Source organism: Lytechinus pictus, chromosome 8 (assembly GCF_037042905.1).
Source record: "Lytechinus pictus isolate F3 Inbred chromosome 8, Lp3.0, whole genome shotgun sequence".
NCBI classification, from domain to species: Eukaryota; Metazoa; Echinodermata; class Echinoidea; order Temnopleuroida; family Toxopneustidae; genus Lytechinus; species Lytechinus pictus.
The window spans coordinates 14227537-14254339 of record NC_087252.1 but is presented as its reverse complement, the minus strand read 5'-3'; the positions used below and the strand labels follow the sequence as shown (position 1 = coordinate 14254339).

The window sequence follows — 26803 nt, the reverse complement described above, 5'->3', positions numbered from 1 at the left end:
AAGTGAGTTGTTTCTTTCAGTAATCCAAATTTGATTATTTCAAATACCTCACTAATATGAAATTTACAGGTAGGTCCTAGAAGTAAATTGTAAGAAAAGAAGAAATGGCACTGATAACAATCTATAAATATGGCATATGAAGCACCAGACATCCAAGCAAGCCAACACCACTTTCTCAATGATCTATAATTTGGAATGTTTTCAGCACTGCAATTATCATTTTTATGGGGCTTTTCTTTTCTAACGATACTGTATTATCAGCGCAATGTTGCAGGAAACGCAGCAGGTAATACTGGTATCACTTGCATTACATACATTTTACAAAATACACATACTCATGCATGCAAATGCAGGAGTCAATCATTACCCTTGAATTACTCCACATATTTCAATTGACACATTTTCTGAGGAAAGTTTGACATATCAATCAAGATGACATTTGTAAAATTAAATCAGAAAAATATTTCTCCCATCAATACTTTGTATCACCGACCTCTCTGCCTTTTAGACATTTATCAAAACACTTGCATTTTACTTTTTAAAGATGACTTACATAACTATTGAATACATTCAGGCTATAAATTTGCATTCAACTTGTTAACATTCACATACAAAATGTTTTGGTTTTTTTCAACATAAATTATCTGTTTCCAGTGATTCCATTTTCAAAGCAATCACTGAAAACTTCCTACATTAGTTGTGTCAATACAGAATGTTGATTTCAGTCACATGATTAGACAGTAATAAAACAATACCAGCCTGAACTTTAATGAAAAAAAAACCCCAAAATAGTAAGAACAGGATTTCACAAACCAGAAAATTATTAGCTGTTTTGTTCTCTGTTGCCATAACATCGAAATCTTTATTCCACATACAGTATGTCAATATACACTAGAAACTGCACATATTCAAAGTGTTCAAGTTCTGTTTTGTTTTTCATATGTAATTGCAAAGTAAGGTGATAAAATATTATATTCAACACTCGGCATGAAGGAGTGCATTTTGTGGTGGGGTTCACAAACTTTCGAGCACAACTGTACATAAGTTCTAACCTAATCTTAAACTGGAGAATGACATTGGCTACTGGGTTTGAACATCATATAGACAGTACCAATATAAACCACAACTATTAATACCCCCGTCACATTTCCCCTACGGTTGCCGGTTGGCGAGTCCAAAACAGCCGTTTTCACATTTTTTTTTATTGTACCAGTTATACAGGGGTGGTTTGAATAAAATAGCTGTTTTTGACTTGCTGTAGGGAAATGTGACTGCAGAATTACTGAAGATATAACTGATGCTCAAATTTTGTTCAAATTTGCTTTATATACTTTCAATGTTATTTTATGTTGTAAATTCAAAATCCAAATTCACTAATTTGATTCAAATCATCAAAATTTATTATCAACTGAACCTAATTCACAAGGATGCCAATGATATTTCTTAAAACATGTTTGCATTCCTTTTGTCTGTACATATTGTTAATTACTGTATTATATCTTGTTTATTACTTGCCTATGATTACTATTATTAACTTTTGATGTTTTTTTTTTTAACAGGGCTGCATGGATGACCAAGTTGGTGATATATGCCACCCTGTATAAATATAAGAAATGAATAAATGTCCTGTCTTTATATGGCGGCTGGAGGGAGTTGAAACTTGCTTGTAAATGTCAGCAAACTTTTATTCATTAGCCCTATACCTACAAATACATGAGTCTGATCAGATATACAAGTCATCAAATACAATGTTTTTTTAGCAAGAAAGTTGCACTTACAAATCCCATATAGTTATGATCATTTCAAACAATGATCAATTGCAAACTCAAATCCTTACATTTGATTCTGAAAACAAAAACATAATACGAGTTTATAGGTCAAACCCATCCAAACAAAAATTTGATTTGAATTAAAATATCTTAGTAGGTAATAAGTAGTGTATTGGTTGCTACTTGCTACAGTGCAAAAATATCAATATATTGTGACTTGGCAAAGGCAATGAGTTGACATCATGGACCATCAAAAAAGTAATAACTTGCGATATAAAAGTAAAGTGTCACCAATGTAGAAAGAATTCTTTCTGAGGGGCACAATTATGTAATTTTTACACTAATTTGACTTCTACGACAATGTTGTGAAGTAGTATTGCACGCAAATACTGGTCTTGTGCTACATCTACATGCAGAGGCGTCGATCATGGGGGGCAGGGGGGGGGCAACCGCCCCACCAATGAAAATATTGGGGGGGGGGGCAAACATATCGTTTTGCCCCCCCAATAATTCCGCATGTGCAAAAAATAAAATAAGATTGTAATGTTACACAGAAATCAGCAAGCGAGAATGAGATACACAACTCGTTCTTCATCTAAAATCGTGCTCAAAATGTCCGGTTTTCAGATTAGAATATAAAAAAATTTCAGCTCACGCTTCGCGATCCCATCATTTCTGTAGCAAAAACCCATACTTTTCATGATTGAATAGGTGAATAGAATGTCCCGTTTTCAGTTCTATACCTCAAAAGAACTCCCACTTCGATTTGCAATAATCTTTTGTTGGATATATTTCTTGTTCTTTATTAAAAACGTCAATTAAACTCTTTTTTTTTTAAGATCAAAATATCAAAATTTTCAGCTCGCGCTTCGCGCTCGCATCTATTATTTTTTAAATTTTTTAAAATTTAATTTGTTGGTGAGATGTATGTGTGTGTGTATATATATATATATATATATATAATCTATATATATAAACATATAGGCATATGTGTGTGTGTGTGTGTTTGAGTCTGTTTGTTTTGTGTGATCGAGCGCCTTTGGAAAGTTGATTCATGATTTTGCCCCCCCAATCTGAAAAATGGATCGACGCCCCTGTCTACATGAGGGAATAATATATGGATTAATTGTAGTTTTGTAAGTAGTCCACAATAATAGTGATAAATAAGCAAGTGGGTGGGGGTGGTGGGCGTTGCACAAAGTCATTCATGACTGATGCACATTGAAATAGGATCTTTGTTGATCGAATTTCCTGGTTTTATCAAGCACATGAAAGCAGCATTTCTTATGTATCAAAATGTGACTAGGGTTACGAGAAATTCAGACCTACTTTGATAACACACTACGAGCAAGTGGTGTATCATAATTAGCACAAGAAGCTAAGCCTGTCATAGAGTAAAGGCGACCGCACACCTTACGACTGGTCGGCGACTCGATTTCAGAATAAAATGAAGTAGAATTTGATGCTAATATTGAGACTTGGAATATCTTACTGTGTAATGTTCTAAATCATCATACGAATACCTATGTTCAAATCTGTGACTATGCTATCATCCTCCTTATAATAAAAGGGAATTCAATATCTAGTCGTAATGACGTCATAGCAGTCGTACGATTGACTACGATTTGAAACTAATCTGGCCGTTACTAAAAAATAAAAGCTTGCAATCTTTCAAAATGGTTATATTAGTATTCTTTCAATTGATTTCAACCTCAAATAAAATGATATGTTCCATTCACATTTTCAGAAAATAAGCAAAATGCGATTTGTTCCAAAATCGGATTGCGAACAGTCGTAAGGTGTGCGGTGGCCTTAATGCGTAACTTTCAGTCTTATGAGCTCCCAACATTTACCAAAAGCTTGATGATTTAATGTCAAAACTTACCACTGAAAGTGTTAACTTCCATTTGTACCTCTTACATTGATAAAAATTAACATACTCTAGCCTGAAGTTAGAATCATGGGCTTGATTTTTAGATGCCAAAACCTACCACTGAAAATGTTTCAGTTGTATCTTTATCATTATTACAAGTAAACATTTGAAAAGCGAAATAGTGGGAATCCTATCACAATAACACATGTCAAGTGAATGGATACCTGATAGGATTTAATAATTCCTTGAATGCACTGAGCGCTGCTGAAAAAGCGGGAGCTCGAGCCTAAGCCAGGTAATAATAATTGCGCTTTGTATCCTCTAGAAAAGGCGCTACATAAATCCAGCTATTGACATCATTATCATTAATGTCAAAAATATTATAGCATGATTACTATACACTACTGCTCTGTATTACATGTATGATGCAATCTCCAGCAATCGTATTTGTAGACCGTGATATTAATAAATACCGTTGATTCTATTATTTGTATCCACTTTTTGAATACCTTGGTAATATGCAGGAACAAGAATTGCCAAATCATCCCCTATTCACACAGGTGAAAAGACATGACCTCGTGCTATAAGCCAGTTCACGGTTAGCTCATGATCAACTTTTCTCAAATGACCTTTGTGATTTTTCATTAGGATAAGCACTATCATTTTCAAATGTAGATGTTGCGTAAGCTTTACCGGTAGAGTATTCAAATTCTAAGAACAAAAGGCATTGTATAGACCAGGTGACTAGAATAGTACATCAGGGATAAAGTTTGGAAATCTGTTTTATTGTCTGCCTTTGGCACATTTGACTATTGTTTAGGCTACTGTCAAATACCAGTGATTATGAAGGCTCTATTTATTACGCTTCAGCTTGGATGTGATAAATATTTTGAAAAGAATACATGAATAATCATCAAATCACAAATGCCTATGTCCGTGAATTTGAAAGCCACCTTCATGGTTGTCTCCAATGACCTTTTTCTGCTCGTGCGCAGTTTACAACCGTGAACAGGCTTATTTAACTGGGGTGATGATGAGACAATAATTTATCCCCCCCCCCCGATAAATAGTTTTGCTGCCTGAATTCACGCCAGTGCCTAGTCATGGGAGTGATAACATCACTAATAACCCCATATTGATATCCAACAAAATGCATCTTATGAATAAATACCGCTTCAGTTATTCCAGTAATACCCTTTTTTTTAAATGCCATGTAAACAATGATCCACTAATGTATGAATAAATAGGATACAATAATGCCTTGGCAATAAGAATTGCATGAACAATGATGGATAAATAAAAAAAATATATATACTAGGTGGGACATATTGCGTTTAAAACCATGACAACAATCCAAGTTTCCTGGCAAGCTAAATGCAAAAACGCACATGAACATTTATGGTAGGATTCATGGTGAAATTCAAAAGAAAAATACAATAAAGCAAGAATAAGCTTTCTAATATGGAGCAAGGTTAAATAATGGCTGATTTTTGCATGAAGTAAAAGGATTGAACGACTAAATTCCAAGAAGCATTCAAGCCATCTCAGGGCGTATTTATGCTTCCACTTTTCAAGCCAAAATCAGCATTTTCATACGTGATTAGTCCAAAATATATATAATAGTCGCCCATAACACTTGGAAAAAAAAAGTTTTTAAAAATGGCGCTGCTCGACAAAAATTACGATGCGATTCCAGATGCAGAGCGAAAATTTGCCTCTGAAAATTAAGCATAAATAGCACTCCCAGAACCACATTTGCGATCAGCGTTCTGTTTGTAAACAGCGTTTGAAAACGCTGATTCTGTCTACGCAATCGAAGCAAGCGTAAACGCACCCCAAATTTGTGTTTATTTCAGGACTACAAAATGACCCGTGATCAGTAAGAGGTGGTGCAAGATAATTTAAACAGCTGCTTCATGGATGCACATTTTTTGGGGGCCAAAATCAAAAGTGTCAGAGAAGATTCATAAAAAAAAATCAGATTTTTTATATTACCGTCATCATGCGATTGGTATGACAAACACTGTCAGACACAACAGAATGAGAACGTTTTAATTGGGCAAAGGAAGTGACGCCAGGATCACGTAACACAAAAATGTTAGCGATTGATCGTACACTTGATTTTCACAACGATTGTACATTGTAGTCAATGCAATCAATCGTAAAGATATTCTTCTATGATGATTGCTAAGCTTTGTGCAACGAGCCAAAGAACGTCCTTACCAGGGTGTGGGGCTTGCATGTTTGTTTGAGTTTATTGGTTTGCTGCGTCACTCTGAACAAGCAAAGATGATTCATTTATCACTGTATCATGATTATTCCCGTTATCTATCATTTTCATGATCAATATGATTATTACCATTAACACCATAACTTTTATCAATATCCTTATCCTACCTCCCTTTGCTTTTTCCTTTTCAATTTGGGAAAAAATCATTAATAAAGTAACATAATGGCTGTTGGCAAAATTCTACTACTCTTACTGTACGTTTTCTATTGCCCCATCATTCTTATACACACATTAAAATCTTAAGCATGATACATACTACGCATACAAGGCAAGGTCTGCTTGGCTTTTAAATATTATTATCAACCTACAAGGCAAAAAATATACAGTGGCAAAGATAGTTAAAAATGATTCCTGAATTATTTTTCAACAATAAAAAAATAAAACATGGCACGGAATCCAAGGGGATAAGAATAACCTCTTAAATTTCTATTTACAAATTTCAGGGCAAGAAACAAATAATATCAGCCCCAATCCTACTTACATGTAAAACTGAGGTCTGGCAACAGACAACTTAATTACATGAAAAGTAGAAAAATTAAATCTTGCACGAAAAAAAGTAAATTCTGGATTAAGCACAATTAGTAATGCTGTTTAAATAGACCAATAATCTTCTTGATTATGTAAAAGTAATGTTTTATGAGTGGGCAGAGAATACAAAGTGCGATATCACAAAACTTGTTATCGACTGACACATTTTGACTCTCATAATACAATACCGTCAAAGGGATCAGTATTGGTATTGGACACGACTGGTAGTTCATAACAAGTTCTGTGAAAACTGCACCACTTCAGGGTGCAAACACATGTAGCAAAATGATGTGCCGTTTTTCACATCTGTAAGGGTACAGATGTTTTCAAGACTCCACTTTTCCAGCATGTTTATGTGTTTTTTTTTTTTGCGAACTGGCAAACTACTGTTAGGTGAACGGTCTTTAAGTATACCTTTGGGGTGGGACAAAACGGATTAAAAGTCAAAATAAAGCACCATGAATTAGCATAGAAGGTTTAGAATATTTTCTAAAAGCATCAAAGTTCTAATTCATCACTGATAATGATCGGATAGCGATCTATTACCGGTGATTCACGAGAGGCACCTTGGGGAGACGACTGAAAGGCAATGCTGCTGGGATCTTCTCCCTGGTGACTTTCAATATCCTGATTGTCTAACTGTGCATTATCATCAACAGTCATCGCTGATCGGTCGTTATCTGTATCGTCATTCACCACATCTTCCCCTAACCTCATCTTAGCATCAGATACGGAGGACTGAAAATCTAAAGAGAAACTTTTCGTAATGCTCCTACGTTGGCTGTTTGGCCGTGACGGTAGGGTCACGTGATACACAGCGTCGACAGACGATAAGGGCCGTTGACCCTCGTCGGTGTGTATAGTTCTTATGTCACTGGTCGATTCGGGAGGGGTGTTGCCATTTTGGCGGTCCGCGAAAGAGGCTTGGAATTCTGGGGAGTTGATCGAGAATCGTTCCGGCGAGGCGTAGAATTTCTTCTCCCCAGATGCCAGTCTGGGGCGTCGTAATCTCACAACCACGACTTCTTCGTCGTTCTCCTGCCCGGGGTTGTGATGGTCCAAGACCGCACCCGCCGATAGCCGTTTTCTTGTCTCCCCGTTGTCTGTTATGACAGAGGAGTAGCGGTTATTGAAGTGTTCCGGACGCATTTCATCCCCCATGCTATACCTATGCTGTAACCTCCTCTGACGCGTATTATTACAGTTACTGTTGAGGGCAGTGACGGGCGTGATACCGTGACGTGGACTCGATATGCGCTGTCCTGGGTACATGCCATCGTATTTACACATATCTTCGGTACGATCAAAATCCGGTGTTAATGGCCGATTGTTGTATTTTGCCAGGATGTGATCGTACTCTGAGAGGACATTGTCAAGGCTCAAACGTGTCGTGAACGCTGCAAAATCATCATCATAGCTTTCCGACCCTCGACCAAGGTGCGATGAGACGTGCATTGATTTCGGTCGGGGTGCTGTCGTGCCAAGCAAGGCTTCGTCGAGTCCACTAAATAGGTCAAGGTTCATTGATCTCCGCTGTGCAGGAGTACGCATGAATACAGCTCCATCATTACCACTTGTCTGTAAGTTGACATCGTACTTCCGAACCTCTTCCTCAGTGTCCATATCGTCCAGCGTATCGTGCGGCGAGGTCTGGGTACGTACTGTCACCATTATGGGACGATCCATAACATCATCAACCCCTGTTTCAGGACTCCTGCCTAAGCTTGAGTAATCATCCGCCTCTGTGCTTGACTCACGTTTTAACTTAGGTTTGTTCTTGATTGACATTGCTCTTGATATCTTATCAAGGACGGACCCTGAGTGGTCCGGCGACGAGGAAGTGCACCCACTCTCGGTCATCTCAACATCGCGATACTCTGGAGTGAACGCTGCAGCCACTGGCATGGCGATAGATGTCTTCAGCGGATGCCGCTGCGGAACAGCAACAGGATCGGCGATAGTGCACTGATACCTCTCTGGCGAGGAGACCTCAGTCGGAGAGGGCGGAGGGGATTCTTCTTCATAAGGATGCACGTTTGCATCGCATGCCATGTGGACATCGCCACCATGCATGCTCCAATTGTTCTCTGCGCTCAAATTCCTACCAATCTGCAATGATGCCTGGTGTCCGTAGGGTGACCTCACCGATGCCTGATCCGATTCCATGCTGCTCAGGCTCTGGTCGATCCACAAGGGGCTGTTCGTGCCGCTGCCATGCCGGCGTCCCAGCTGACATGTCGCCCCACTCTCTTCCTCAATAAAGATCTCATCTGGGGAGTAGGTGTCTTCACCTCTCTTTTTGGCCAGCATCTCTCTGGTTGCAGCAGCAACGATGTCCTCATCGACCTCAAAGAAAGAATCTGAGGACGATCTTCTGAGGGTATTCTCCATGCAAGCAACTGAACTGCGACGTACATGACCTTTGAATCGGACAGTATCTGTATATAGAGAAAAGAAAATGGTAGAAAAATTTGCAAAAATGTTGAAACTAGATTTGCAAAAAAAAAAGAAGTTAAGCTTTGGTCTCAACACAAAAAATCTGTATTCTCGAAAAAAAATTTAATGACAACAACCTTCCTCAGCGAGCTTTTTTTCTTGTGTTGAGATCAAAAGCTCCACTTATTGTTATTTCAACACAGATAAACTTTCATGATAGGATTAGCATAATATTACCTTACAGAAAATACAATAAATCAACTGATAATCAATGTCCCAAATTCAAAGTGCTAATCAAATGAAATTGCTTCTTTTGTAATTTCTGCCATTCTCTAATTTCAAATTTTGGGCTAATTTTCACATGCAGATAAAACTAAAATCCTATTTTTTAATGCAATTATGTACTAAGCATAATGCTTAGGGAATGAAGTGCTGAAATCTGGCATCATATTTAGGATATTGTTAACAACGAACAGTTCACCATGGATATTGCTAAACTTGCCTTGGTGTTGGAGCTCTGTAGCCGACTCGGCTGAGGAGAGCGATTCTGCACTCTTGACGGATCGAAGGCTAGTCCGATGGGCCCTGGAACCAAAGTGTTTGGCTGCAGGTACCCGCAACGAGCCGGGGACGTCGTGGGACATCTTCCGTTTGACCTCCTTTCCTGTCGATCTTGAGAAGAAAGCCTTCCATCCTGGTGACTTCTTGGCCTTGGAAGCAGAGAATCTCTTGCGGCTAGGGAGAAATCAGAACACTTGTAAAGTAATAACGATAATAGTACTTATGTACGGTGCTTGATACATTTATCATAGCATCTTTTTGCCACTTTTCAGAAGCATTATTACCCCATGGCCCTGGAAGTTAAAAGATAGGATCATCATCATCGTCATCAATCCAAATACATCAATACCATTGTAGCTTTAGGGCATATTCAATCATGTAATCTACAACAGCATTGGAATAGTGACAGATGCCTTTGGGGGAATTTACCAAAACGAGACAGACTTTAAGGGTTTTGATTAACCCCTGGACCAAATACACAACGTAAATCATTCTCTTTACCTTTCTGGAGGTAGATCTATGACTGTATGGTACTGCTTGGGTAAAGCTGCCGGCCCTCCACCGACCTCAATGAACTTGGGTTTCTCCTCCTTATCTCCTCCATCATTCCCTTGAGACGACGACCTCGCCCTGGCCTCTTCCAAGGAGAGGAGCTTCGTAGGGGTGGACAGGACCAGGGATTTAGGGCGTTGCATCTCCTGACCGATACCTGTTGGGGATTGAAGATAAATGACAGTCATGGATACGATGTCAAATTGAGATCGAACAGAATCTAATAAATGACCACCAAGCGTTTGCACAAATAAATAAAAATAAAAATATGCGTCTTTTAATTAACTTCACAACTTTAAATTTTGACATTATGAAAAAGATGATTTCCTCTTTCAGATAAGCTGATTTTCTAAGTTTTTACTTTTGAAGACCGAATTAAAATTTGAGCTATTTACAGAGAACCTTTTGGGTTTTGGGGTGACTGGTCACATATACATTTTAGGAAAAATTGAATAAACCACTTGTCAAGGCCCATTTACAGTATGTTCTAATACCGGTTAACTGTTTCCAAAGCTGTACAATTAATTCCACATTTCCTTCAGTTTTTCTTACCTGGGACATCTGGAAAGAGTTTATCATTAAAGATGAGATCACAGTGCTTGACTAGGTACTCTACAACCGTGGCTTGAACTTTGATTTCCATGAATGCTGCACACGAACCCGTCTCGATGTCCTTTGACCTACATGTATGAAAGAAATTAAATGAGAATAGTCTTCTTCAATCCTTTCCCAGTGTTAGGTAGAGAGCCTTTTCCTTGCAGTTCACAAAGTGCTTCACAATTTGTCCTACTACTGTACATATACATCTTGGTTACTCAACAGTGATAACATTTCAAACAGAACAGTTGAGCAATATAAAATAGTCCACGTTCAAAATAACAAAATAAAAGGTTCTTCAAATGCTTCTTGAACTGCTGACAGCCATTTTCTCGTCTCCCTATGGTCTGTTACGACAGAGGAGTAGCGAAGGTTGCTATGAAGGCTGATCTACAGCTTTGCGGCAAAAACAGTATAAGAATGTCACGAGCACGTTTCTTGGAGAGATGCTGAACCATCCAAACCAATGATATCGAACAAGTGGTTCCATGACATTTCCTCTGGTGACAATTGCTCTGCTGTAAATTCCACTCACTAATGGAATGACCAACTTCAACCCTGGCTTAACACTATACCCTATCCCAAACCAAACCCTACACCTGACATAAAAACCCTATTGCAACCCTAACCCTATATCTTTGACGAATTAAGGCCCGAAGCAATTGTCGCCAGAGCAAATGTTGTGTCACCGAACTACTCAGGTGAGTTATTTGTAATCTCAATGGTTTCTGAGCAGTGAACCTTGATGTGGCGCAGAATGGTAGTTAGCATGATTGAGATCTCACAGTAAGAAGAGAAGTACCTTGCCATTATATCTTTGGCAAGAAAGCTTGAAAACCATGTCATAGCATATCCCTCATTCAAATCATTAATCTCATCATTACCACCTAGCTATTCACCACTATTATTCATTATCTCCATCATCATTATCCTCTTACGTTTCCTCTTGATCATTAACTACAGTATTACAACTATGATCATTGCATCATGAGCATAATCACCTTCAAACAATAAATTCATAACAAATTTTCCAATTATCCTTTATCCATCCACACTAGTTTCTCCTCAAATGCATTATCATGAAATTCGTCAGCACCAACTAAATTGTCAGCACTGTCAGTGTCAGTGAAATCCCAGGGAGTATTTCAACATTTTCATGTAACAAGTTGTCAGATCTGACAACTTTTTTTATTTTGATTGGCTGAGAAGCACTGTTTAATACTATGGTAACTGTCAGTTAAATTGGGACTTGTTGGATAAAAACGGCCGACAAATCCTTTAATGAAACGCTGGTTTGATTGGCTGAGAAGCTCTGGCCTCCGACTGTTACTATGGCAACTGTCGGAGCTGACAACTTCCATGAACACCCCCCCCCCCCCAGAGCATCACAAGCATTACCTGAGCAGGTTTGGTGCCCATACAATCGCGAGGTTCTTGATGTTCATACTGGTCTCGGCGTTGAAGGATGACATGTAGGAGAGATGACGGATGAGGAACTGGAGGGTTCGGTAGTGTGGCGGTGGGAGCTGCTGCACCGTGTCGTGCATCTTCATCAGTCGATTCTCTTCCCCTGACATAGCAGCCTCCTACAAACACAAAAAGCATAGATCAATTCAGTTTGGGGCTTTTTTTTTTAGGTGGGGGGGGGTATTTTTTACCCATGCATTCTTATAAACCCCTTGGCCTGTATTCTGATAGCAGGTTTAACTTAAACTCAGGTTTAAAGTTGTGGTTTAAGTATGGAAAGCCAAAAGTATCAAAATAGTTATTATGTTGTATATCTCTTATGTTTACTGTGTTCTTTTCTGATTCATCGATGGTGAAGTCAATCATCTATTTATACTTCCTAGAGAATTATGAATGATTTGAGAGCCAAATGAGCTAAAGTATGATATCTCTACTGTTAGTGATCTATGTAACAATTGGCTATCCATACTTAAACCACAACTTTAAACCTGAGTTTAAGTTAAACGTGCTATCAGAATACGGGCCCTTGAGAACAAAATATCTTTTGCGAAGGATAACCAGAATCCACATCAATAGCTTATCAAACAAATAATTCCCATCATTTTGCTTGGGAATTATCGTAACAATACATGAACAACGTAACTTTGAAACAGTCCAAATGCGTATTAGGGTAGTGGTAATAGTATTACTAATGCCTTCAAAGATGTGTACTATTACTTTCTAATTACCTCAAACTTGAGGTAGAGTTGGAAGGTAACAGATTGGGTAACTCCCCGAAGTAGAGCTTACTTATTGATGATACACAATCCAACCTTGTATAATGTTATATTTATTGCTAATTCCCTCAATCGTGTGCATTATTACTATCTAATTACCTAATCAAACTTACAGTAGAGTTGGTATTTAATAGAGAATTGAGTAACTCCCTGATGTAGAGCTTACATAATGATTACACACAGTCCAACTGTGTATAATGTTATATTTATTGCTAATTCCCTCATTGGTGTATATTATTACATTTTAATTTCCTCAAACTTCTGGAAGAGTTGGTAGGTTATCAGGGGATTGTGGAACTCCCTTAAGTAGACCTTACAAACGGATGACACACAGTCCAAACATGAATGGTAATGGTATATTTATTGCTAATGCCCTATATGGTGTGCATTATTACTTTCTCATTACCGCACATTTCTGGTGGTGTTGGTAGGTTTACAGAGGATTTGGTAACTCCCTAAAGTAGAGCTTACACAATGGTGACACACAGTCCAAATGTGCTTTACAGTAATGGTATATTTATTACTAATGCCCTCTAAGATGGGCATATTACTTTTCAATTAAGTCAACTTTCTTGTAGAGTCGGTAGCTTAATAAGAGATTGGGTAACTCTGTGAAGTATAGCTTACATACTAATGATGCAGTCCAAATGTGTATATAATTACTAATACCCTTGATGGTGTGCATTATTACATTCTAATTACCTTAAACTTCTGGTAGAGTTGGTATTTTAATAGAGGATTGGGTAAGTCCCTGAAGTAGAGCGTTCACACACAGATGACACACAATCTAAACGTGTATAATGGTTAATGATATATTCACTACAAATGCCCTCAAAGATGTGTAATATTACTTTCTAATTACCTCAAACTTCTGGTAGAGTTGATACGTTAGTAGAGGATTGGGTAACTCCCTGAAGTACAGCTTACATACAGACGACACACAGTGAATATCCTTCTTATACTCATCAAGATTGGGCGTGGTCTCGCTGTCAAACTGATCCCGAAGGTACTGGACATTAGAAGCCACGCCCGACAACCGGTATATGCCGTCACATATACCATACTGCTCAATGAAATGACAGCAATCTTGCACAACAGAGGGAACTAAGTATTGGAAAAGAAGGGGAGAAAGAATCAATACCTTTAGAGATAGCTGAATAGAATATATTCATCCACAAAATTTTGATCATATAGACCCCTGAAAATTGAGAAATTAAAAGGACCATTTGATTTCTTTTTGGGGGGGGGGTCGGGGGAGAGTGGGGTTCTTCGAACAGGTAATTGATATCGATCCTATGGCCATTAAATTCATGTAGAATATTTTTTTTTTATTAGAAAAAATATTTAATAAATCACTAAATTAAATATGATAAATGCGCGAAAAAACACTAATTTTCAATTTTGTCTATTTTTTTTTCTTTTTTCAACCATAAAAAAGGTAATGAAATTGGAGAGAATATTTCATGAGGTGAAAGATGAAACGCCCCATTCAACGGGGTGTAACCAACTTGAATAGATCATTTAATTTTTCAATAAATGCAGTATTCTGTCCATCGCACACACTTAAAAAAAAATCATAATTTGCTCCACATGACACTTAAAATAGATTCTTGTCATGAATTTGGGTGCAAAAGAGCATGCAGCTGATGAAGCGCCATCTTTTGATTGTCGTATGTACATACATGTTGCAGTTATAGATGCTGCAAAGATGATATTTTCATGTGTAGTGCCATAGTCCCGGCGAGCATGCAATGGACAAGCGCTTTATGGATCCAAAATTGCACAATGAATTGATCTAAAATTGCACCATAGATGACGTCATTGTTGAATGGGCTAAATGATCAATATCAAACAACCAATCAAATGACAAGGATCTATCAACGTGTCACATAATAAGTCTTATGCCCCATTTCTTTTGTTCGGCCTCACCATCAGTGCCCGTGTTGAGCAGATGTTCTCCTAGATCGCATCCAAACACCCTTTCCTTCAAGATACCACTCTGTTTTAACCTTCTCCTCGTAGGTCTCTCCAGAATGAAGGAACGAAGGAATGTAATGAGCTTGCCATGTTTCCTCAACACTGCGGGGGAATAAAAGAACATAGTGTTATGAGCAACTAGTTTTACACTGGAAAAAAAAGAACTGTTAAAAAGTGAACGGAAAATAAGAGATGGTGAGAGAGAAAAAAAGAGGGAGAGAGAGAGAAAGACTAGAAATTTGACGAGTCCAAAGGACACAGATGCCCCCTCTTAACGCGATCAGAAATTCATTCAATATGATTAAACTTAAAATCGTGCAGAAACCAATATAATTAAGACCTTTGAACCAATGAGCTGTGACCTTTGACCTCCGGACTCTGAATTTGAACACAGCCTGTATTTTGGTGTCATCTACCTACACATCCAAAAATTGTAAAATCCATTCAATATTTTTCGAGTTATTGCGCGGAAACTCGCATATTTAATGAGCTGTGACCTTTGACCTGCGGACACCAAATTCGAACTTAGCCTGTATTTTGGTGTCATCTACCTACACACCAAATATGTTTAAAATCCATTAAATACTTTTCGAGTTATTGCGCTGAAACCAACTTGCATATTTAATGAGCTGTGACCTTTGACCTGCAGACTCTGAATTCGAACTTTGCCTCTATTTTGGTGTCATCTACCTACACAACAAAATTTTTTTAAATCCATCAAATATTTTTTGAGTTATTGCGCGAAAACCAAGTGGGGGGACGGACGGAAGGACGGACAGGGGCAACACTTAATGCCCCCTCCGGACTTCGTCTGCGGGGGCATAAAAAGAGAGGGGAGATATAAAGCACTGATGTCTTAATAATCATAATGGAGAATAATGCTGATAGATGTTCTTATTATCATTAAAGCTAAATAATGACAATGGCAATGTTAGTAATAGTAATAACAATCTATAATAATTTTTTTTTTTAATGGAGAAGGAGGAACAAATTGGGAGAAGTGAAATAATGAAGAAAAAAGATGAAAAAGGTCAATGACAAGAAAAGAGAGGGTTATAATACAAAAACAAAATAACAAGGCTTCTGATATCTAGATATAACAAATGAGTACTTTGACTTAAAATCCTTTATTTTGATTGGCTGTTGATCCTTTTTAACATGGAAGGAAAGTTTAGTCATGATTTGTAAGTTTTATGCAATATTTTAGTCCTCATTTACCCTTTCAATAATACTTTAGAACAGTAATAGAATTTTAGATAACTAAAATGGAAATGTAGAGAATTACATGTACAATGGCAAATGGGAGAGACAGACAAACAGACAGAGAGACTGAGTAAACAAACATGAATAATAAACTCCATATGCTGGGAAAGTGCTTTTGCCTGTTTATATTGACCTTTGACAATTCATAAATTGAGTCTTATCGATAGTGCTCCAGGGTTAACGCAAGTATACAGCTTGCATAACCAAGACAGCACAAGCTGCAAGTTTTATGTTATACAAAAAAAACAGTTCTTCAAAACTTTAAACTGGATGAATGACTTGAATTTGAATCGAATAAATATTGAGGGTGGAGCAATCAATCAATTTGACTCCGCCCCCTCCAGACTTTGCATACACAGACAAAACATGATGCAAGACTTTCCCAGCATAGGATATTAACACCAATTAAGTTAAGAGTAATATTTTAATGTATGAGGAAAAGTATTAGAAGTAGTATCAAGACAATGCCAGGGATCGAGTCCAGGTCAGAAGTTGCGAGTCACAAGGCACCCGGTGGGTGTTTCATAAAGCTGTTCGTTAAGAGCGACTTAAAGAACGACGGGTGATCCTTTCTTGTGGTAAATGGTATATTCATTGGCAATGGTTTGGCACGTAAGAAAGGTTCACCAGTCGTTCTTAAAGTCGCTCTTAACTTACGAATAGCTTTATGAAGCGGCCCCCAGGAGAAAACCCTTCTTCCATAGACTTTGTGCATGGGATACGACCCGAGGCTTAGGCCCAAGGCCGGCAAAATGTGGCCTCAAGGCCGGTCTGGACCCCATCCCTGGACAATACATGCCATACATGTATATTTCTGTTCAGAGAGATGAATAAGAGGAAAGTCCTACACCTGAAACACTAAAGTACCACAAAACTATAAATCCCTATGTCAAGATCACAGCTTTCAAAAATAAAAGATGGAGAAAATACATGTATATTAAAAAAAAACACTGCCACTTTTAACACTAAGAACTTCCTTTTGTCAAATCCATACAACATTTAGCAAATACACACAACAATTAAAAACATTAGACAACTCGGGAAGCTCTTTCACTGACAGCTGCAATCGAGAGTAATGCAAATGTCACACTGAGAAAAACCAATATGCATATAAAACAATAAACATTTACAAACACTTAGATTTGTATTCAAAAGAAAAATATTTCCCAAAATATATTGAACGTCATATGGGGACAGATTTATACAACACTCTGTAATGATAAAAGTAATGTTTTTGATGATTTCCTATTTTTTATTGGGGGGGAGGTCAGTTTTGCTTTGAGGAGGAGGCAACACAAATGAGTTGGTAGGCAGGGGTTAAAAACAAAGAGCAGGGAATTTTAACAAAAGCAAAACAGCAACTAAAAAATATGAATTGGGGTTGATATAAGCCTGGCAGAGACATGTTTCACGCTATCAATGTTTTCATCTCTAACATTAAAGGGCTGAAAATATTTATATATTAATACATAGAGTAGAATTCACTGAGCAAAATGCTGAAAATTTCATCAAAATCGGATAACAAATAATAAAGTTAGTGAAGTTTAAAGTTTAGCAATATTTTGTGAAAACAGTCGTCATGAATATTCATTAGGTGGGCGGATGATGTCACATCTCCACTTTCCGTTTTCTAATGTTTTTACATAAAATCATATTTTTTTCATTATTTCATACTTGTGTGAATAATATGTCTCCCTTATAATGAAATAAGTTGCAGCAATAAATATCTAATGCACTAAATCAGTTGTCAATCCAATTTTCTAGTTCTTGGAGGAAAAAAATTAAATAAACCTAATTTCATATAATAAAATACAAAAGAACAAGTGGAGATGTGACATCATCAGCCCACCTAATGAATATTCATGACGACTGTTTTTACAAAATATTGCTAAATTTTAGAATTCAATAACTTTGCTATTTGTTATCCGATTTTGATGAAATTTTTGGCATTTTGCTCAGTGAATTCTACTCTATTTATTAAGCTATAAATACTTTCAGCCCGGACCATCCCTTTAAGTGGAGAGAGAACTACTTGTTTGCGACCACCCGACCATCGTAATACAGGGTTTAAGAATTTCCCATCAAGTATGGCACAACTTTTGGTACTAAATTCCTTTTCGCATGTGACAAAATGCTTAAAGGGGGAGTGAGCTGTGTGTGGTCTCTCATTGACTGTGTGTTATAAATGTAGTCTTGAAATATACGTTTTCAGATATCTACTAATACTACAGAGAATAAATTGACCTATAATTGTATTTGTAGAGAGAGGCAAATGATTTGAGAGGAAAAGTAATTGTTTTGCTACTTGGTAACATAATTATTGTGGTATAAGTAGTTAATTAGCATGTTATCATTCAAGTAGGTACATTACTAGACTACACTAGCATTATGGGTCAGGAAACTTGCCAGGTAAGAGTAGTTGAGGACTCGAGATGGCGTTATTGCTTTGTATCTGCTTTAATATGAGATCCATATAATCCACACTTTAGTTTTGAAAACTTGGGAGGGTATGTAGACTAAAATTAGAGCAACACCAATTTTATGAATCATTAGTATAACATGAACTGGTGTAGTGTTAGATTGGCCCGGCCAGCAAATTTGAACAAATGAAACTAAGTTTGGGCATGTAAACCATTTATGAAAAGTAATATTATCAAGATAAACATGAGGATTAGATAACCAATGCTATTTAAACATAATGCATAAATGGTGGATATGCTCTCTTCAAACGCAGGCAAAAATATATAGCAACAAAAATGCATTATTAAATTACATGCAAACTTTATTTTTTTTAAAGTCATGCAATTAGATGTAGAGCTCCTGATGCCAATATTTTTTTGTTTATTTTTGTAGACATTGCTATGCTCTAATATTAAATTCAGAATTTTTGTTGATTTCTTTGTAAACAAAATGTCCGAGTTTAAATCTTCTGAAAGGCCACCGTTTTAGTTGATTTTAATGATAAAGCAAAATCTACTGAAATAATTTGCAAATAGTGTAATATTTGAATGGCACAAGTTTTGTCAAGTTTTAAGAGTATATATTCATATGACAAATGACAAAATCAACGCACCAACAAGGCTTACCAATTCAATAATAGAATTTGGGTAATAATTTCTTTAGCAAAACACAGATCACTTTTTTAAAAACAGATTACACAGCTGGTGGAAAGATAAGCTCTGAGAGATAGATGGCAACAAATTCTTTAACTTACAAAAAAATAATGATTAAAATCTCGGCCCAGAAACACATTTGGCAATTAATCCTACAAATGATTCTAAATGATCAATGCAAGTAATCATAAAACCACCCAACATGATCAATCAGCAAGATTTTTCTAACCACGGCAGAGGCTATACAACAAATATCTATTAAACACTTTTAACAAAATCTTACGAGCTCCCATATTTCATGCAGAAAGAAAATGCACATGGATTAGTAAAAAATGCAGGCCATGAAGAGCAATAAATTTAGTCACAACAAAAATCCAAGCATTGGAGTATAAAAGATAAGAGGTGAAAAAGCGGGAATTATTACTGCTAGTTTGAGTGTTGGTAGACCCTGTTTGAGACCATGTCCCAGATGCTTCCAATGACATCACTTCTATTTATAGAACAAGGTTTAATCAGATTTGGGTGGAAAGAGACGGGAAGAAACAAATGGTTAATGTTTCCAATGACATCATAACGAGTACAATAAGCAATTGTCAGTTCAACCTAGAAAAGGAGAGGGGCCTAGATAAGGAGAAAGACAAGGACAGAGAAGAAAAGGGGAAAAAGAGAGAAAGATATGAAAATAAAGAAAGGAAAGGAGAATGAGATAGAGAGAGACAAGAGCGGAGAAGGGTGAAGGGAACCTTTTTCTAAACATGAGGGGGGTAACCAGAGGGGGGAGAGGGGTGGGGTGTGTAATCAACAAAGATTAATTCTATAACTTGAACACATAAAGCTAAACAAGTAGAAAAAAAACTAGTTGGATTTTTGTGTGAAACTAAATTACATAAAGGAAAAAACAGGTTTTTTAGCAAACATTTCATTGTTAGTAAAACTAAAAGCTGTAAGTATTAAAAACAAAATCAACTTTGATAATGTAACATCTGTAGATTAAAAAAAGCAGAACATCTATTGAAATTTTAATCTTAAATTTTCATTTTGAAAAGCATCAGGGAATAATTTTCCTGGTATCACATCACAAATTGATTCAGATTTCTTATGACTGATACACAAAATAAATTCTGGGTAAACAGTAATTTTTGTTAAACATAGGAATGTACATAACAAAGTTGAAAGCTTTTCTCTCACAACTACAAAAAAATGCTTCTAAAGCAATTATTTTGAGAAGTAAAATTATTCCCTGTGCACGTAGTACATACATGTAATTCACAATGAATCTTGTAGATAACATTACATGTTTTATAACCAGAACATCCGAATTAAAAAATCATTCAAAATATATCTGTCTGTTAAACAAAAATGAAATTGAAATCAAGATTTTCATGCTTGTTATATGTTGCAAAGCATTGATGAGGGGAGTTTTTCATGAAGAGCTTTTTCAGTGATTTTGAATGATTAATTTGCTCTCAGCCAATCAGATACACATATTTCAGTAGCTTATAACAGAAGTCAGTAAAAACAACTGACTGCTCCTCTCATACTCGTCGGAAGTTCTGAGTGATCATGATATGAGCTTAACATGCGATTTTCTTCAGTTAAATGTTTTCTTTTTCTATTAAAAATGAAACATAAGTTTGGTGGTGGTTTTTATTATTTCATTCAATATGGCAGCATATTTCAAGGGCTCATTCTCTAATTCACAGCCAATAAGCCTAGAGTGTGGTTGGTTGAAAGTTCAGCTAAATAAAATCGGAAGTGAAACAAAATGTGAGGTACATTGATGACGTGTATAATCTGAATGGGATATTTCAATGAATGAATGACCTCTAGAAATAGTGCAAGCTGTAGTATCACATATCATTGGAACGATATATGTTATGATCGGAGTTTAAAAAAAGTCTGATTACAAAGTATCATTTTGAACATAAAAACAAGAGACCTTTTGGGAAACTCTCTCATCGACAAACGCAAAGCAATGACTTCCAAAATTGTGTCACTTTGCAGCTTCTAAATGTTGGCCTTACCCCAAAAAATTTCAGAGCACTTCACTTCCAAGTAATCCACAATTATGACATAAATATAGCTATTTGAAAATGTTTTGGTTCAGATAATTACCAAGAGCTTTATTCTAATTTCTATTGTGAAATATTTTTTTAAATAAAAATGCAGTGAGCTGGGCTTCAAAATCATTTTTTAGAATACTCCAAACTTTTAAAAGGGAAAGATGATATTTGAATTCTTAATTGTGGTGAGCTTTCCAAAGAAAAATCATATATTTAATTAGTATTCCAAAAGTAACAAGAGGATAGTTCAATACCTGGTTTGGGGCCTTTAGGTACCCTCTCAGCGACAGCCTGTGGTAGTTTTTCACTGATGATCTCAACGCATTGCCGGGGAAAGAAGCCCACGTCAAATTTATTCTTGCCGCGCCACCAAGACGTGTCCTCGGGCGGAGGCATGTCAATCACCGAGATCATGTCTCCCACCTGATGAAAAAAAAACATGAAAATTAAGAATTTAATTAGAATTTTTTTTCTTCATCAATGATTCTTTCTATTTCTGTGACGTTATGAACGAAAGAAAAATTATTAACTAACAAAGCTAAATGGGTTTAATAATCAAGGAACAGATACAGGAAAAACACTTCTATATTCAGATGGTTAAACTATAGTGTACAGGTTCTAAAGTAATATAGAGTTCTCAAAAACAAAATAAATATATCACAGTAGATCACTTATGCAATTGAAATGTAACCAGCCCAAAATACACATGGACAAACCCAACTTTAACCCCCCCAAAAAAAAAAAAAATAATAATAATAATAATAAATAAATGAATAAAATAAATAAATGAAAAAAATAATGAAAAAAAATAATTAAATGAATTAATAAAATAAAGAAAAAAGAATAAAGACAAAAAGATAAAAAAATCAATTAATATTGTTTGCAATACAAAATGTGTTACAACAATAGAATGAAAAGTACACCCTTCAGTATACACAAACAACCATACATTATACATTGCACTGCAATCTAGATTTCCCCTTGCATGAAGATTCAATAGAAGTATTAGAGTTTGTATAAAATGACAAATTTAATATTCATTCATCCTGGCTCAATTCAAAATTCCTACCATTTGCTTCAAATATTCAACATCCAACAGCAGTATACTATACGTCTTCCTTCCTTGATAGATAATTTCAATTGTGGTATGCAGAAAAGAGTTTTTTCTTAATTCTATTTTGCAATGAGGTGTTGCCCGTTTGGTGATCAACCAGTATAGTGGTTGGGCGGATGATTCATATGATTTTACACTCCATTAGTCAAGAACTGATGTATTACTCATACTGACTAGAATATATCCAAGTGCACTTCTATTGACGTACACAGTCCAACGTACATAAACATGAAGATAAAGTAATTGGTACTGATGTATAGAAACCACAACTGCATTAATATTTAATCATAATGAAAAAATTGAAACATTTTTTTTCAATAAGCAGAAAGAGTAGACAAGATGGAGTCATACACAAGGAGAGTAAATAAGAGAGAAAGAGAGAGAGAAAGAAAGAGAAATATAGAGACAGCACAGGGGGGGGGGTGAGATTTCATCTATACACTTCAGTTATATATTACTGTACAAAAATTAATAAGGTCACTAGTTTGCAGATATATGTATACATTTGATTGCGGAAAGAAAGTGAGAATATGAATAAAAAATAAAAAAAAATAATTCATTTAATAAGCACCATGAATCCCTGTATAATTCACTCCACAGTATATACAAACAGGAAATGAATGAAACAAAAAACAAACATTGTAATAACAAGGGATAGAGGACAGGTTTTAATTTTACTGGGTATTTCCTGATAAGCATACATGTACATGCACCATCACTTTGTATTTACTTACTCTACAGAGATCAAATCCAAGGTACAATTATTGTCATCAAAATAATGAGTTGTCCACGGTATTCCTTTTGCACACTTAATCTCCAAAACATAGATCCGAGACTTTTCCACATGATACAAATGTGAACATTCAAGTAAGCTCCACATACAACTCGGAAATGTACATGATGCACATCTTTTAAGCACAGCCGATGCATTCAGTAATTTGATAATGGAACGAAATAGCTATAGCTCCACTCTTGTAAAACGTGACCGAAGCACAGAGGTGGCGAAATCCATCGCCGAGTCCTTCGCTCCTGCCGGAGTGACTAATGTTCGTGTAGGAGTGCTGCGCATACAATACATTAAAGGAGAATGAAACCCTTGAAACCAGCTGAATCCATATCAAAGAGAAAAATCAAAGAAACATATTGTTGAAAGTTTGAGGAAGATTGAATGAATAATAAGAAAGTTATGAGCATTTGAATATTGAGATCACTAGTGCCATGTAGATCCTCCCATCGGCAATGCGACCAAGATCTGTGATATCACACACGTACAACTCCCTCATTACTTTAGTACTTATTTCACTTATATTCTCACTTTTATAGAGTCTATCACAAGGTGAGGTGTTCTCTTTATAAGATGACAAGTACAGAGGTTTCACAACATTATATCATTGATGAATCGTTTGTCATATGATTAGAATGAGCAAAAAGAGATATTTTGGGGTATATTTTCAGTGTCCAAATGGGAGAGTTGTACGTGTGTGACATCACAGATCTTGGTCGCATTGCCAATAGGAGGATCTCCATAGCATTAGTGATCTCGACATTCAAATGCTCATAACTCTTTTATTGCTAGTCCTATTTTACTCAAAGTTTTGTTGATCTTATTCTTTGATTTTTCTGCTTTCACATAAGCTAACTTGCTCCAAGAGTTTCATTCTCCTTTAATGAGAGCCAAGATACATTGCGTTGCTATAAAAACCTAGGAATTTCAGTTCTTCACCTGTCTCAAGACCTTGGAGCCTTTTTTTTCTATGACTGTTGCTTTGATATTAAAGGGACTAATCAATATTAACTTTGTGATAATTCATTGCCAATATACCCAGCCGCAGTGCTACATACTGTAGGAAGGTGTGATGGTGGGGTGGTGGGCGGGCATGAACAGAATTTAACGAAATATCATCAAAGTATTTAAAGAGTCTGATATAAAATATGTTATAGGCCTATAAAAAGCAAAATAAGCATGGCATTCTGTCAGATGAACGCTCTTTTCTTAGGAATACCAATACACATGACACATGCAGTAAACCCCCTAAAAATAAACTGGAATTTTGAGAAATGATGATATTGCCATTTGAGAATTGAACACATAGCAAGGTTATACCCAACACACGTCATCTTGAGAAGGGTACATACACAAGACATTAAAGGTTTGAATTAAAGGAAAAGGTAATGACATTTAGGTGAAGTATTTCTATAAGTGATATGATCGCTGACGTGGTCGTCTTAGTCATTCTACCATCCGGCGCTTACCTCTAATGAGATCTCGTCTGGTGCCTGCGCGGCGTACCTCTTGATCACGTGAGCGGCCGCCACGGCTGGGATGTTGATTGCCGACTCCTCGCTAGCTACAACGTGGTTGCCATGGTTGTCAAGCTGTTGTCATGGAAACAAAAAGGGGCAGGATGTTGAGGTTAGAATGAGGAAAACCAAAGAAACTTGATTGATTTATTGGTTTAATTGAGGTTACTGACGCGACATGCATGTCTGTAATGCTCCTGCGACCTGAACTTTTCATGACCCTACAGCCGCTTCATGACAACGGAAGAAAAAAAGGAAACCTATAAAAAGAAAAAAGTTTGGAAAGTTTGATGGACATATCTCATTCTTGTATAAAAAAGGTGTTCTCTATTTCTATTTAAACACAAAGGCCCCATCGCATTAAAAAATTTATTTTTACACTATTCATTTTGTCATCCTATGGTTACTAGTTCAATGAAATACTCAATTTTGATTGGATGTTGACCATTGTTGGCACGGTAATTACCATTAAATGGCAATATTTAACACCATAATAGAAACTTTTCTATAACAGTTCCCAATACATTTCCCAGGAAAGAAAAAAAGAACCTAATTTCATCAATCACAAATTTCTAAGGCAACTATTCATCAAAACCAGGCCCCGGTTTCATACATGTACATGTACAAATTATTAGAATAATGATAATGTTTTATTTTATACTCAGGGTTGCCACTTCAGTTGGGAGACTGCTCTAGAAGTGAGCCCTGCATAAAATAATATTACCCTTCTTCAATCCACATGTACATGCTGAATGCCAAGCAAAAAAGGCAGAAAGTCCCATTTTTATAAGTCTTTGGTGTGACTCTGCCGGGATCGAACCTACGACCTCCCGTTTAGGAGGCGGACGCTCTACCACTGAGCCACCATGCCCGGTTGTTACAATAACAAATTTGGGTTGACTTGGTTAATTAATTGGAGCCTTGATTTTGCACGATCATGTAAAAAAAAAATCACATTTCTGTTTGGTTGTGATTTGAAAGTAGTTTGCTTTTAGGACTGATGACAAATAGCTGGAATGCAAAAATTTGTATTTAACTAAATTTATGTATAATAATGTCTTTCAAACGTGGTCGTTGGATGAGAAGAAAAAAAGTTTGCTTGAACACAGTCTACACACACAGACAGGATGTGGCCTTAAACATGGCTTAGTCATTGAGAGACCGGTCCAAATTTAGTCGCAACCTCACAATCACATTTTGTGCATGCGCCCCTGTCATATCCCCGATAGCCAAACGTACTCAATGAAAAACGAAGACGGGTTTCACAAAGCTGGTTGTAAAGTTACGACTGATTTTTAAGATCAATATGAATCTGCTTCGGCTCTTTAAATTGATAGCAATATTCGTTCACCAAAAACATAGCCATAACATTTAAGTCAACTCAAATTGGGACACATAGTAGTCGTACACATTAGAAGTATTAAGATATGAATCATAAGAAATTTGTTTCAAGAAACTAGGTACTATAATAAACTTGTGTTTCTAATAATGCTTTTTTTGAGTGGAAGCTGCAACGGATCAATTTTCATAAAAGTACCATTGATTGTAATGTGAAATTGCAACCAAAAGTAGTAAACAAAAATATAGAAACAATTTTGCATCCTATACACATACATGTAACTAAAAGCACTGTATATATCATGTATTCACAAAAATTGAAATAAAGAAAATTAGAATGCTAATCGCAACATCACGTTTGGTGGATTATACATATATGTACTACAAAGGAGCATGAATTTATTAAAGCAACATTTGAATCTGCACGCACTCCATTCATAAACAAAATGTGCAATTTATGAACTAGACTTTCAAACCAAACACAGCTTATTAATTTTCATCGAAATTATCCTATTATCAGCAATCAATTAAGCTAATAAGGTAGACTTCAATTGAATATAAATCAAAAACATAAATAAGCATACAAAACTTATTCAATAATGTAAGTGCAGTCAGCCACCCTAAAACCAACAATAAAGTCCCAGGCAGGAAGGTTCTCTGTTAAGAGCCAAGCAGTATTTGGTCTTCAAAAAGTAAAGATCAGAATTTGATAGGTGAAAGAATAATGTTTTTCTTCAGTCTGATATAATTTGAAGTTGTTGAATAAATTCAAGAAACAATATTGT

The 26803-nt window shown here is 36.3% G+C and overlaps 1 protein-coding gene across 6 annotated transcripts in view; it reads right to left on the bottom strand.

The window, feature by feature from the left end:
- Window positions 1–4656: 4656 nt before the first annotated feature.
- The window catches only part of LOC129266300 (rho GTPase-activating protein 32-like), a 37027-nt gene continuing 14880 nt past the window's right edge, over window positions 4657–26803 (bottom strand). For 3 of the 6 annotated variants that reach the window (XM_064103622.1, XM_064103624.1, XM_054904137.2), the window contains 10 exons: window positions 24633–24755; window positions 21520–21688; window positions 19627–19692; window positions 14779–14928; window positions 13712–13953; window positions 12005–12192; window positions 10562–10689; window positions 9959–10166; window positions 9399–9631; window positions 4657–8898 (listed from right to left, as the gene is read on the bottom strand). In XM_064103622.1, the coding sequence (XP_063959692.1) occupies window positions 6959–8898; window positions 9399–9631; window positions 9959–10166; window positions 10562–10689; window positions 12005–12192; window positions 13712–13953; window positions 14779–14928; window positions 19627–19692; window positions 21520–21688; window positions 24633–24755 (3447 nt within the window). In that variant the 3' untranslated portion in view covers window positions 4657–6958. The remainder of the gene's footprint in view (window positions 8899–9398; window positions 9632–9958; window positions 10167–10561; window positions 10690–12004; window positions 12193–13711; window positions 13954–14778; window positions 14929–19626; window positions 19693–21519; window positions 21689–24632; window positions 24756–26803) is intronic. The other 3 variants (XM_064103623.1, XM_064103626.1, XM_054904138.2) reach the window with 1 other exon arrangement.